Source organism: Fistularia commersonii, chromosome 14, assembly GCF_037954325.1.
Source record: "Fistularia commersonii isolate RoL2024-O1a breed Wild chromosome 14, RoL_Fcom_v1.0, whole genome shotgun sequence".
Taxonomy (NCBI): Eukaryota; Metazoa; Chordata; class Actinopteri; order Syngnathiformes; family Fistulariidae; genus Fistularia; species Fistularia commersonii.
In genome coordinates, this window is record NC_141297.1 from 11,185,176 (window position 1) to 11,199,974 (window position 14,799).

The window sequence follows — 14,799 nt, forward strand, 5'->3', positions numbered from 1 at the left end:
CTGTTGCAGCATGTTAATTGGCTGGAAATAGAGCTCACTCTTTGGCAGATTAGCAGCTTCTATAACTCACACCTGCCCCCTGTGGGAGAGCAACTGGTATGAAGGAGGAGGGGAATGCCCTTGTACTTATGTATTAGGGGGTGCACAAATACTTCAATTAATACTGCGTGCCTACAGTGGTCAATATGGGGTATTGGAAGGCATCAATAAGGAGCAGCAGAAAGGGTAAAAAAAAATTTTACTTTTACAGAGATTATACGCAGATGACAAGATCAAATTTCACGTCATCGTTAACGTCCCTGGTGACACTGCAGCAGATCAGTTTTGTCAAAGCGTGAGTTGTGCCGATATGCTGCAGCAGGCTTTGCCTTTTCAGATCACTCCCCTGTTGCTGTTGTGGTGGTCTTCTTCTTTTTCTTCTGCTTCCTTTTTCTCCTCCTTTTCTTCCCTGGTGTGCCTTCAATCTGTCCCGCATCATGCGTCAGTGTGTCCTCAGCCTCTGAAGCTTCAGATTCTCCCACAGGTCTCTTTTCACAGGTGGAGGCACTGCTGGGGGTCCCCTGGGGGTCACTGGGACAAGAAACATCAAAATACACCCAGAGTTCTATTTTATGTGGGAGACATTTGCTCATCTGTAGCCAAAATTTCTTCTAATGGAGCCCCGGGAGAAGAAATCAAAAGGGATTTCAGTTGGGCGTAGGACCTATCAAAATTGATTAAAGCAAAAGTATAAATCTGTGTTTGATTTTAAATTAATTAGTTAACTGATAACATTCTTAAAAATAGGACAATAGGACTTATCCTGCATATAACAAACATCCCTTTATCATTAAAAACACACACACATCAACCATAAATAGATCATCACTGTGTTATAATCTTGGAGAAAATATATTTGATTTTGAGGTATATAATCAATGATTGTCGGATCGTGTGATGGTAACTAGAATCATTTTTTTTTTTGTCTTGAAAATGTTTTAGCTATCATCCATGAGAAAAAAAAAGTCCAGTTGCCACAAGATTTGACAGCGATTAACTATGACTTGGATGACTGAGAACGTTCTGAGACATGAGGTAAAATTGTCCGCAACTATTTGTCGAGAGCGCAATTATCTTTAAATAACTTGTAAAATGTGAAGTTTATGTTTCAATAATAACCCCTTGAATTTACCTTATCTGGATGTCTGTTTCCTGTGGTAGACCTCCAGCCTCACTGTGCCTTTCCAGCAAGGCCACGAAGAAACCGTGTGTGCGGGTGGCGGAGGTGCTGGCACGGAGGCAGTGATGAAATGGCTGCAGGCCTCTTTCAGGCCACTTGGGTAGGATGGGAAGCAACCTGGAAGGGACACACCGTATATGTCAGCTTTACACTCAGGCGTAAAAAGTACACCAACTGAAGCATCAGGACATTGGGCCTATAGGACTTGACATGTTTTAAGGCGGAGTGAAAAATGAGGGCTAATAAACACCCCAAAAAAAAATTTGAGGGGAAGCTGGTTTTGGTTGATTAGCTGGTGAGTACCATGAACTCAAAGACAGAAAAACAATTTACAAGTAATGAGTAGGCATATTTAAAATAAAAGATGGTTGTTTTTTTTTCTGTGTGCGATTAGTCAGTATCTGTACAAACTTTTCCTGGGCCCGTGGCATTCACAAATCTGTGGAACATTTATTTGGGCGCCAAGGGACCAACATTTAGAGATGCACTGAAATAACAGCCACTATGAAGTAAGCGCATAACCTGTAGCCTGGGTTCTGCTTCAAAGAAGCCGCAATCACATCCTCGTTCTCCTGTCGGTGGACGGAGCAGGTGGAGTAGACGAGCCGCTTCAGGCGAGGGAACCTGAGGCCGTGGTTCAGACACCGTAGCTGGAAGGCGGCCAAGGAGGCCAGACGAACCTCATCCTTCTCCTGGTCGCTGGAGACTTTGTCCTCGAGACACACCATACCTGTAACACATACATGCACCCACACAAATTATGGTTGATCAGAATTCTCATATTCCAAATGTATCCTGGACCTTTTTTTCCTGTATTCCAAATGGTTACACTGAATTATTGTGCGTGAATGCCTTTCTAAACTCAAAACTGTTCAGATTTCTTAACTGTTGAAACACTAGGTTAGAATTAATTTCGTGATCCCTCTGACGGGGGTGTGAAGACAGCAGGCCAGTATTAGGACACTGTACCTGATCCACTGCAGGAGGGGTCCAACAGGACATACTCTACATCTCTGTACTGAGGGCTCTCAGGGTCCACCTTCAGGAAGTCCTGGTTGGCAAGCTGATGGCAAGTGACCCCTGCTCTGAGGAGCAGGGTGGACATGGTGGCCAGTCGCTTTGCATCCAAATCAAACGCAAACAGCTTGCCTTTATTTTTCATGGCAGCTGCCAGGTGGCTGGTTTTGTTACCAGGGGCAGCACAGGCATCAATGACATGGCTGCCAGGTGGAGGGTTAAGGATGAAGGCAGGGAGGCAACTGGCCTTGTCCTGCAGTATTATATGGCCGGTTCCGTACAGGGAGTGGTCGTGGAAGTCCTTTTTGGGGGAGAAGACCAGCACATCTGGAAGGTGGAGATCCCTTATAAAGGTTTTCCCCTTGAGGGTTAAATCATCCAACCTGGAGGCCTCGCCCAGGTAGGAGAAGCCGTCCCTTTTAAAATAGTCCACTGCGTCTTCCATGGTGGTCTTCAGCGTGTTAACACGCACGTACCGGGGCAGCTGGTCCCCGTCTGACTGCCGGACACTGCTCGGGAGAAGGTCCTCGTTGCGGCTGACCTTCTTCTTCACTTTCAGCCGGGCCAGCGCCGCCTGCAAGCGAGGCCGCTGCTTCATGAGGAGAACCTTCCAGGTGCCGCCGCACTTGAGCCCCTGCCCAATAAGCAGGTCGTAGACTAGCACCTGGGCTAAGTGCCGCTTCAGCCTGGTGTGTTTCAGCAGCTTGGTGGACTCGATGATCTCCAGTAGAACTGGAGAGTACTTCTGGGCCTCGGAAACCAGAGCGAACAGCTGTTTGATGTTGGCAAATTTGCTGTCATACACCAGAGTCTTTAGAGCAGCATGCTTCTTCTCCACTTTCTCCAGGATCTCCGCGGCTTTCAGGTACAAAGCCATAGCGGCGTCCGGACGTCTGACAAGCCAGAGCAAAATATCGTAGCGTTTGGTTTTAGGCTTGTAAAGCGGTCGAATTCGTCGGTGGCTGCGTCAAGAATCCTCCTATGTCATACGAACCTATAAATTAAAGACGGGAACGCTGTTGTTTGTGTCCAACAACGTGTCTACATTGCGAGCATGTGCATGTAACCGGAAGTAGGGTTGTGACTCCGGAAGTAAAAGTCCGACTGTTTTTTTTTTTTTTTTGTATGTTTTTTTTTTTTTAACCGACTGTTTTTTTCTTTTATTGAACATAAATAGTATAAATAGATATACATATGTACAAATAAGCATGGCAAGGTAGAATCGAATATCAATGAATCAACCGGGGATGAGGAAGCAAAGGACACAAGGACATTCGTTCTGTATGTAATCACATAACTGTATAAGTTAACAGTGTCAAAGGTTTGTGAGAGATGTTTAATGCTATATGAAAAAGAAAGTAAAAGAAAATAAATAAATGAAGGGATAAATAAAATTTAAAAAATAAACTTGCAGGGGGAATAATATGAATTTAACTTGGTGGTTCACAAGAAATCTCAGACATTTTGGGATTTTCCATAAGTTTTAAGGATTTTTTATATAATTCAAAATCGTTTATAAAGAACTTAAAATTCGGAGAACACTTTTGCGTTCTGTTTTTGTGAATGAAGAACTTGGCCAGGCCTAACATAACAGACATAGTTCTTCTCCTTTGTTGCTTAAAAGTAAACCAAATATTATATCATCTCTTGAGAAGGAAACTGGGGACGATGGAAATTTGTCTTTAACCCATTTTTGAGTTTGTCCGACTGTTTGACATTTCTGTGACAGGATATTGTATTTTTGTAAATTTCAGCTTGAAAATTAAAACAAACATTCAAAACATGATTATCATTTGTTTAAATCACGTTATGCAATAAAAAAGAATAAAAAAAACTTAAATAGTTTCTCTGAACCTGTAAACTTGATGTATTTAGCTCCTTTATTTAGCTACTTTATTTACATTATGGTGCTGCCATTCTGACGATTGGTTCTTTAAGCTTAAATCAACCTCCTTCATCTAACCCTATTTTGCATTTTTTCTTTCATGCCAAGTAACTTAACTGCCTCTTTCACTGCATCAATGAATCTTCTTTGGTCTTCCTCTAGACCTCCTGCCTGGTAGTTCCAACCCCAGCATCCTTCTACCAATATATTCACTTTGCCTCCTGTGTGAATGATCAAACCATTTCAGTCTACCTTCTTTGACCTTCTCTCGAAAACATCTAACATGTGCTGTCCCGCTGATTCTCATTCCCGATCCTATCCATCATTGGCACTCCCAAAGACAACTTCAACATCTTGAATACGAGTAGAATGGCTTCTCAAAAATATTTGTCGATTCAGTCAACGCTAAACATATATTTTTTTTTTACTTCAATTCCATATTAACTCAAAGATATTTCCTTTGACTATGTAGGGATTTGACCAAGCTTGAACCACTAACCACAACTGTAACATAAAGAGGAAAAATAGTTTATTCTTAAATGTACAAATACATTACTTGTATTTCTCCAAAGGGAGACATAACCGATTTGACGATTTGAAGCAGTCATTTTCAAGTAAAAGAGCCAACACCTGTATTCTGAAAAAGATGAGGCTATAAACCAGTGTTGAATTATGAACTATTACAAGTAAATCACTTAACCCTATAGAATGTTAACTTCTACTGTCAGAGGTCTTCTTACACTTAAAGCCAAGGAGCAGCACATGATTTCCCAGTCAAATGGACAATTTCTTCACCTTGGCTTTGACAACATGTCCTTTCCAGCATTTTTATTTTACCACTGCCATTCACAAGTATAAACATCCAATAAAGAGCTCTAAAAAACAAGGCTCTAGGACTTAACGCCTCTTTTTTAAACAGGGAAAGCAATGCTGAAAACACAGAGATGATAAATAACTTTCAAAAAGTGACAAGAAAAAAAACATCTTGTCAGGGCTTTTTTTAACATGAAAATGTCTGTAATTACTATAAAAAAAATTATTGTAGCCCCTGGACAGGCCAGCATTCACACTTCCATTTACTTGAAAAAATTGCTGTTCATGATTTGTTTTAGCAGCAACAATAATAGCTTGTACAACATGTTGATTGATGAAAAGTTTGTTTAAAAGTTAATATTTAAAAAGGCAGAGGTATCGATAGGTATCTGAATGAAGCCAGACATTCAAACAATTCATGAAGATCAGTCAAAAATTGACTGATCTTTTTTGGTTTCAAGAAAAATGTCACTCATCCGACTCACACTATGCAATGACATGTTGCAATCTTGCATTTTCCTTTAATCTTTATTTTGCGATCAAGTTAAACTCCTGTGTGAAGGGCAAAGGGGGTTGTAGCAGGAACAGTTGCAGCTCAGTGGTTGACACTAAACTGTTTCATCAGGTCACAGTGGGAAATGTTTGTCAAGAATACACTATCTGTATGCCTGTAATATATTTCACTGCAAATAGCTGAAAAAGCTGTTTATTTAGTGATATATTCAGTTAATTTGAATTTTTTCAATGTCCTTTATGGGTGACAGGGCTGCAGTTATTCTTTCTGTTTGCAAAACATGCTGAATACTTGGGGGTTCTGTTAGAATCGAATAACCAGGCACTCAGGTAACTATTTGGGTTTAGTGATCCCACTTGGCTTTTTAATCATCTTTGACTTTAAAGAGTCTTTGTAAAGAAGCAGTCTCTCCGTTGTGTGCGGTGGAATGCGATTCCTCCTGGCTCTCACAATACATGCTGCCACTGGACAGAGTCGGTCAAAGCCACCTGAGGTGGCTGGTATTGCCAACAGTGTCTTGGCCATGGCCTGGAGCTTGGGGAACCTGGAAGCAGCTTTCCAGTAAACCAAACTAGAGCTGCTTTCCCACAGGGGCTCTGAGAGGTAAGCATCAAGTTCAGACATTTTTGTGTACTTTACAGCGGGCTGAGGGCCACTAAAGTTGGATTTGCGCTTGAGGTCATTTTGATTGGCTTTGATTGACTTTGAACAGTTGACTGAACTTCCATTCGATACTTCCATCAGAGGTCTGGCTGAGCTTTCCTCTAAAAAGTCTCGCTTTGTTTCCAAGACTTCACTCTTTTGATCTCGAGCTGCAGCTACAGAAGCTTCTGTGCTTCCTAATGCAGCTTCTACAATGATGCGGGCCTGATGCTTTGATGGTGGTGCAAGAAAACTAATCCCATCCTCCAGTTTGGCTTCAGGAAATAGCTGAAAAAAAAAAGACATGTCAGAGTGAACATACAGTGTGTTCAGAGTGTTGTATCTGATGTGAGGAGCCCTGTAGCAAGCAAAATAATCTGCACCAACCACAGTTACAGCTGTATTATGAAATATTACATTATATGACATTGTTGCCATCTGTTAAGGCTTTTAGTTCATTAGCCTAAAGGACCATCTCCTACAAAGGTAGTATAAAAAACAAACAAAAACCAGCCACAACTCTTCCCTGAAACATTACCTTCAATTTGTTTCTGGGGTCAAGCACAGTAGCAGTAACGAGGTGCTTGTGATGGACCAGGGATTGGAAGTGTGTGCGAAGGCCAGTGCGAATGGCCTTACAGAAGTGGGTGTAGTTGGTTGTGCGGTTCTCCAGAGACTTATCGAGGCTAATGAGAGATGGTATGATGCATGAAATGCTCACACCATTTCCTTGTAAGACCTGATGCCAAAGAAACAAAAAGGAAATCTGCTTATAACCTTCCGTAAGCACACATTTCTATCCATGTATGTAAATAATAATTCAAGCATGACCAAATTCTAGACATTCATCACCAGTGGTGGTCTGTTTGATATCATTTACCACAATACTACATTTGGCTGAACTTGTCATAGTTCTAACTATGATGCTCACTTTAATATTTATTTGTGGACCAAGGTTTGTGTTTTTAAAATATCATCCCAAAATAATTATGTGATGAATACAAGAAGGACCTCTATTCTATTGTTTTTTTAATTCCTCTTCCCTCAGCCGTAGGGAATCTTCAATCTTTGTAGTTACTGCTAACAGTTAAGACAATTCATATTTCATATTTAATATTTCATTATATTTCTTATTCTTCCTCCTTTCTACTATTATCTATTACTGTTATGTTTTTTACTTGAAACTCTGGCACAACAATTTCCTTCGGGATTAATAAAGTTGTTCTCATCTCATCTCATCTTCTCATCTCATCTTATTCATAGTTTACCTGCAATGCCTCCTGAAATGGCTCAAGGAGACCCAAGATGTCAATTACTTGCTCCCTCTTGACCATGACCAGAGGTGGAGCACTGGCTGTGTCACTGGCCTCCATGCGGGCCTGGGTCAGGAGCGTTGTGATCGTACTCCAAGTAGATTCCTGCACTATACGACGTAAAGACATCATCATTGAATTCCAGCGACAGCTACTAGAGGGCGGCCATAGCGACACACTGCACTCCTTCAATAAAACCTAAACAGAGTAAGAAAAACATGTGACACACAACTTACTCATACAGTGAAATTCAATTAATATATCACCTTGGTGCTGTTACTCACTTTCTTGATACATCATTTATATTTTATTTAACAAATAAGCTTCATATGCCTTGACAATCAAAAGATACAATAGAATATGAATTTCCAAAAAGCTTTTTTGTCTTACCTCACTCCAGTACGGACTACTCCTAAAGAAAGCTACCACGTTGTGGACCTGTGAGAGCAGGTTCTCTACAACCCTGGAGTTCCTCAGTGCTTCCTTGATCACCAGCTGCAGTGTTTTGGCAACACAACTGGTCATGGTCCCTATCTGCAGTTCAGAAAAGGGGGACTCGGTTTCTGACATCTGGTCTGACAGAAAGGCCACTAAGTCATCTCCATCTGGTTCGCCTCTATTAGATGAGCACATAATCTTGTAGTCGCAGAACAAATAGTTCGCAGCTAGGGCTTCCTTGGCACAGTTAACAAGGACATAGCCAATGCTCTCTGCAAAAATGCCATAGCTCAAAAGAACGCCTTCAAGCTCCTTCGCAACTGCAGTGCTGAGGTTTTTGTGGCAGAGTTGGCGAAAGGCCACAATGGGACGGCGGATTTGCCAAGAGTCACTGATAAAATGGAGTTGCACAATGACGACAGGCTCCTCACTTTGGCTGGATTGATTCCCAGCCCATAAGTCAAAGGTGACATGAATGGCGCCTTTTCCATCTTCAGTTTTGGCAAGACTGGCTTTTAGTTCACGGATGAGCTGAGGCTTGATGGTTCTCTCCACCTCATCGTACAGCTGCAGCCGTATGGCACGCTGGGACAGACGGTTATATTCAGGGTTGATCATGCTCATGAACGACCTGAAGCCTGCTCCTTCCACAAAACTTTAAAACGAGAATAAAATATGGACATTCAACATTAGAAATCGTTCTTGTTAATACATTTCCCATATTTTCATTATCTCATATGAAGTATAATTTCATAATGTATTAATATTGACACAAGAATACAAATTCATGTGAAAGTTGACAACAGCGCAAGGATAAAGTTAGTGTGGGTAACAGAGTCACCTCAGTGGCAGCATGTCTTCAGCTATCATCCTCAATGCTGCATCAGCAAAGCTTTTCTGGTTTACTGGCATGACTGCTGGTGCAGTACCCGAGCTGGAACCAGGACTAGAGGTCAAGCTCGGGGGTAAGGAGGGACTGGGGGAGGACACCTTTGCAGGTAACGTGAGGGGCTTTGGAGGCTGGACAGCTGTCTTCTGTTTGACTTTTTGACTCTCCCTCTTTTTTGTCTCACAGCCAGGGACAACCTTTGGGACAGCAGAACATATAAACAAAACATACACTGTATATTATGCATCCAAACCAGAGTGACCCCCCCCTTCAAATGTAATAAAGGCAAGCCCCAGTAAAATTGCCATGAAGCAGGCTTACCACTTCAGGAGTTACTGGATCAGTGTCTAATATAACATCACACTTGAAGTCCACCTGCAGCACAAATTTATCATCATTACACAGTCGCCTCTAAGCTGTAAACTGTAATAACACACATACCATCTATTTTAAGACTCATAAAACCCCCCAAAAAATTACTGGTTAGTATACTGGCTGTACATTATTATCTTTATTAGCTTAAGAAATTTGAGCAGGCATGTCATCGGCCTTATGTAATGTGTTTTTGACAGTTTAATTGTTTCCCCTCTTGTTCTGCTTCTGGAATCCAAAGTGACCATCAATGAAAAGAGTAATTTTCTGATTTGACAAAGTCATGGCCTTACCTCTCCTGTGAACTGTTGAATATCAAGGGAAATGGTGTCAGCATCATTTTCAAAAAGGCCTATCTCAGCTCTTTGCTTGATATTAGAGTTCCAGCGGTTCTTCACAGCATTGTCTGTCCTGGAGTAAAGATGAAAATATAACTGACATCTTTGTCTGACCCCTGGTTAATCAGGCAGTGGTATAATATAACTTCCCACCTTCCTCCAGCTTGTAAATATTTCAGCAAATTCATAGGAATGTAAATAAGTTTACAAGTTAACCTAAATCATGTATCTTACATGCCGTAAGATACACTGAAAGAAAATGTATCAATAAGAAAAAAATACATGTGTAGATCTGGCAATAACAATGTTCTACTTGTAAGCCAAGTATAGATTTTACAAGCTACATCACTTCAAATTCAATGTCAGCTTGTGAACTATTCTAGCCCTACCAAACATATGTGCTTCCTCAAGGGTCCTGGTCTCTTCATGTAATTTTGTTATGCATAGCACTGTGCTCTTTAAGTGGAGGTGTAATTAATAAACTTACCTGTGTACATTAGAAAAGGTAAAGCAATTTTCTCAAATTGTGTCGGGCTCATTCTCACATAAGTTTTAACCAGATCTCCCGACTAGCAGTGAAACAAGATTTTGCATTATCATGTCATGGTGTATGCAATCTATCAATACATGTATGAGTTTCAGGGCAAAGCAGGACCCATAAAAAAATAATGTCTCACTCACCTTCCTGGGAGTAGTTTGGCAATCTCTGACCAACGGTTCCCAAGAATGGAATGAGCTTTGTATATAATAATATCTTCTTCATTGGTCCAGTAGCTCTTGTTTAACTCTGGATCTAGATGGTTGAGCCAACGCTCTCGACACTGTTTTGCAAGCCGTCCTTTCAGTTGCTTGGAAATCCAAGACCAGCGCCTCGCTCCAAACTTGCTCACTAACTCTATTATCTTCACAGACCCCAGACAGGAAACAAGAGATCACAAGTTAATAATGTAAATAATTAGGGGGGGGGGGGTGTTCTAGATTATACTGTGTACCTACCTTTTTGTCCTCCTCTGAGGACCAGGCATCTTTGACCACATTAGGATTCAGGTGCTTTTTCCAACGCTGCATGCACTGAAGTTCTGTGCGTCCCTGTCATTGCAATAGAAACCTTTTACATTATACTTTCAAAGTTGCTTTTTTGTGTGTTATACTTCTCATGGTCTATTTTTTATTCAACCATTTTCTGTTACAAGCATCTCTTATTACAAATCATGTTCATATGTGTCATACTATTTCAACGAGAAGTTGTCTGTGTAACTTTCATGCAAACTGCAGAGCAACATAGACAAGTGGAGCACTTACTGGTAAAAAACTTGCAACGGTTTTCCAATCTTTTTTCCCAAAATTGTTGATCAGAATTTTAAGATTTTCATCCTACAAAAGGTGAAAATACAGTTTATGCTTTATTTAGAGCTGTGTTTAATAATACAACATTAAAAAGTAACTGTAACCATAAATCATTACTCCACTTTATGTCAATAAATGAGTTTAAATGGTAAGTTGTGACTGATGGAAATAATGAGAATACATTTTATTTAAGGCACCTTAAATCAACACTCAAGACACAGTGAGTGTAAAACATAAAATATGTTCAAGTGGAAAATTCCAGTAGGCCTCTTCACAAACCTCTTCCTGGGTCCAACTGGCTTTACACCTGGAACCGTCCCCTCTGTCTGACTCAGTATCAATGCACAGATTACCACCCCCCTCTTCTTCCATACTGCAAACAAACAGTGATAAAAAAACAACTCAAGAAGATTACACATCTCAGTTTACACAAGCCTGATGTAAACAAGACCTGAATGTTGTATGAAAGAAATGAAAATCACAATATTATGAAGTCTTTCTTTACCTCAATACTATGGAAAATCCAATGTGAAATACAGAAGCATGTAAAACAAGTCAAACAAAGGAATGACGTGGGGTATCTTACTTCACTGGTATCTGAATATGTATGAAATGTCTTTGCAAGCATCTAAGTGTCAACAATTTAGTGCAGCGTGATCTATGTGAACCGCAAAAAAGTATTATTTCATGAATGCAGTTTTAATTTTAAAGATCAAATTCTAATATAAAGTATTTGGTTTAAAACAGCTTACATATTTTCGACAGATTTTAGATATTTTTGGGACATTTTGATTTCTTAATAATATATAATTTCTTTATATTGGTTTCTTTATAAAATAGGTATTTTCTTTGTATATTTGATTTCTTTATTATTTTTCATAAAATAATTTGGAAAACAATGGAATGAATACAATGTGGAGGTGGGTGATATTATTACAATTTTCAAAAGAAAAAAAAAATCTTAAGAGACCAGTTGAATGATAGACAACATTTGAATCTATCACCAAAGCCTCAGTATTAATTTTGTGTGTGATTGAGTATTCAAATGATGCAGCAAATAAATCGAAAATGCATGTTAAAACAAACAAAATGCCACCTGCTGACAGTACAGTCATGCAAGCTGTAAATTTTAAATGTCTAGACATATGTGGCTATAAATATTATTCTTATTACATTTGTTTGTCCAATTATTTTATGTTAAACAGACTCCAAAATGAAAATCAAATTGCCTCTGCTGTTGCAGTATCATTTTGTGGAAACTAATTATTGATTGCTTAATGCTGATCGCTCATTGAATTTCATTTCCACAAGTCCACATGCCTAAAATACCACAGACCAAACTTGTCGAACGCAGCTACAAAAACTTCGATATTAAATACATTTCATTTTACACGTCTTTCAAATAAATTGAGTAAATGGGTGCACTATGTTGTACCGTATGTACGTTGATTGAAACTAATACACGATTATCTTTTAACAACCTGCGAGTTAACCGGGAACTCAAAACGTCATAAAGTTTGATGTGACAAAATGTGAGCGGATGCCACATGAAGACGCATTGTCTCACCAGAGCATACCTGTTTCCAAATCAAACTGATTCCTAGGCAACATCCCTCTCAACAGCAGACACATAAAGAAAATCGATACAGATTGAGTACTGCTGCAGCCAAGAGTCAAAGTCTCGCAAACATCCGTATCGCTAACAGTAGTGATCCGCGACAGCGCACGTTTTTCTTGGTGGTTGGACGAATCACATAAAACAAGCACAACCAGCGTGCCGCTGAGCTAGCGTTAGCTACCCACACAAAAGCTAAGCTAGTGGTTAGTTTTAGCTAAACAAAACTAAACGAATTAATAAATAAATAGCAGACGTTTAGTTACACACCCAAATGACAGACGTTTGAAGTTCTCAAAACAGAATTATCGCAATGAAAAAGCCACAAAAATAACGACACTTACATTTAAACTTGGCAGTAACTGTTTGCTAGCTAGCTCAGCTAGACGGTCCGGTGAAGACAGTTCGAAAGTGATCGGTTAAGATGAGTGAAATGTGAAGTAGACCGCCCCTAGCGGTGAATGTCGCCAGTGTGGGAACCGCACATGACACACTGCGGCAAACAGATTGAGAGCAACGGTTACTGTTCGCGACAGTTCTGAAACCAAATGTTTACATCCCACATCGAATAATCACTCAAATGGACAAAATAAACGGTGACTGATTCGGCGTTGGAATACACCTTGTGTTTCAGTAGCTTCGACATCCCTGGAATGACACAACAAGACTGTCTCGCTTTAAGTCGCTTTAAGACAGACTTACTTTGGGAACTTTTGTCTTAAAGATACATCTGTAACACAGCCATCCAGATGTTGGCCTAAAACATGCTTAAGTGGCAGGCTTTGTTCACTGCCGCAACGTTTCTCCTGCAAAACAATGTGGACGACAATGCCCGACTTGGCCTCGGCGGTAACAGGAGTAATACTATAGTAGCTCAGTCACAATTAAAATCATCGTTGGAGTTTTCAAAACCTAACAGCTCAGATACGGAATTGAGCAGAAAACATACTGCAGATTACGCGTGGCTAAACAATTAGGGAGCAAATAGAAGGGGTTCAAGAGCAAATTGGCGATGCAACATCTTGGAACCAAGCCATGTGGTGACTGGTTTGACCGACTTTAAGTTGAAGCTTTTGTTCCAAAGCTGAACTTCTCAAAATGTCCAATTAGTGTATTTCCAACAAGTATTAGTATCGGTTGTGATAGTATTGGTTGAATCAATACGTGAACATTTTGGTTGTTACAAACTACCATTGCAACATGATTGCTAGGCTAATACTAGCCAAGTAAACATCATGAGCACTTTTGAGATAGAACAGTTGTTTCATGTTTTAAACATCTCTTAAGTAGAACTGAGCAGCAACACTGAGAAATTGAAAAAAAAAACAGAATTCAATTCATTCATGCTCTGACTGAACAGTAAAAATGGACCTCTTGAACATATGTAAATGAGCCTTTTAAATATGCATTTATTTGGCTTCAATGCAAACATCTGTGTTACCTGTACATTTCTTTGGCAAACACCAGGGATGTGAACTAATGCAACAATTAACCAGCTCGTGTGGTTCTTCTTCTTTATTTACATTTATAGTCAACAGTTTCCATCATCTGGGGCCTTGAGACCAAATTTGCAAAAGTCCAATCTGTGGGGGAAAATCTACACCACTCCCAAAGCTATTATTCATCCTTTTTTAAATATCTGTTTTAAGCACACTACAGTTGTTTGTGTACAACAGACACAATAGCATTGAGTAAATAATTCAACTTATGTGTGTTTGGTAAAGTTGTGTTGTTGTTTTTTTTAATTAATTTTACAGTTGGCTTTTTGGTCGTGTACTATTACTAAGACGAAACGGAGTCCCCCTGACCCCATTTCGGCTGGAGCTGCAGCAGTAGAACTCGGTAAAACGTGATTCACTGGAAGTATAGTGTGGGACACAATCAGCTGTTATTCTTAGATTCAACTGCAATTAAAAAGTTTGGTATTTGCAAGTTTGCTTCCCACCACTTTGATATCTATGTTACAGTTGGAATTAATTGGTTTGTGCAAGGTATATAAATATGTTTTGACTCATTTGTTCACAGGCAAGAATAACAGCTATGTGAAATTTAAAAGTTTAAAGTTTTCCATTGTGCTTTGTACTAAGAATCATAAGTTGTTGAAAAAACAGGATAAACGAGAATCCTTGTATATCTCCTTGTTTAAGGAATTTGTTCTTTGATTGTTTGGACTAGATTTGTCAAATTTTTCTGTAAAAAATGTTTGAGTTGGAAGGTCTAATGGCCGCCTAGTTAGAAAATATCATGCATGGTTAACTAGTTACTTCTAATGATTTTTACATTTTTATAAAAGGCCTTTATATGTAAGAGCAATCAATTTGTGGCTATGGCCACAAGGGGGTTCACTCAGCTCAATAAATCAATGCACTTGTAGTGTCGTGTAATTCATCAATAAGG

At 39.7% G+C, this 14,799-nt stretch overlaps 2 protein-coding genes across 2 annotated transcripts; both read right to left on the reverse strand.

The window, feature by feature from the left end:
- Nucleotides 1-248: 248 nt before the first annotated feature.
- nsun5 (NOP2/Sun RNA methyltransferase 5) lies at nucleotides 249-3,362 on the reverse strand. The gene is made up of 4 exons (XM_086159620.1): nucleotides 2,189-3,362; nucleotides 1,742-1,949; nucleotides 1,172-1,336; nucleotides 249-570 (listed from the first exon to the last, which is right to left on the reverse strand). Exons 1-4 carry the CDS (start codon nucleotides 3,111-3,113, stop codon nucleotides 378-380), a joined length of 1,491 nt encoding a protein of 496 aa, XP_086015746.1. The 5' UTR covers nucleotides 3,114-3,362; the 3' UTR covers nucleotides 249-377.
- A 2,076-nt stretch (nucleotides 3,363-5,438) lies between these two features.
- Nucleotides 5,439-12,808, reverse strand: mybl2a (MYB proto-oncogene like 2a). The gene is made up of 12 exons (XM_086159440.1): nucleotides 12,747-12,808; nucleotides 11,067-11,160; nucleotides 10,743-10,814; nucleotides 10,437-10,529; nucleotides 10,122-10,342; nucleotides 9,396-9,513; nucleotides 9,052-9,105; nucleotides 8,683-8,927; nucleotides 7,794-8,496; nucleotides 7,359-7,601; nucleotides 6,629-6,829; nucleotides 5,439-6,378 (listed from the first exon to the last, which is right to left on the reverse strand). Exons 2-12 carry the CDS (start codon nucleotides 11,157-11,159, stop codon nucleotides 5,782-5,784), a joined length of 2,640 nt encoding a protein of 879 aa, XP_086015566.1. The 5' UTR covers nucleotide 11,160; nucleotides 12,747-12,808; the 3' UTR covers nucleotides 5,439-5,781.
- Nucleotides 12,809-14,799: the final 1,991 nt, after the last annotated feature.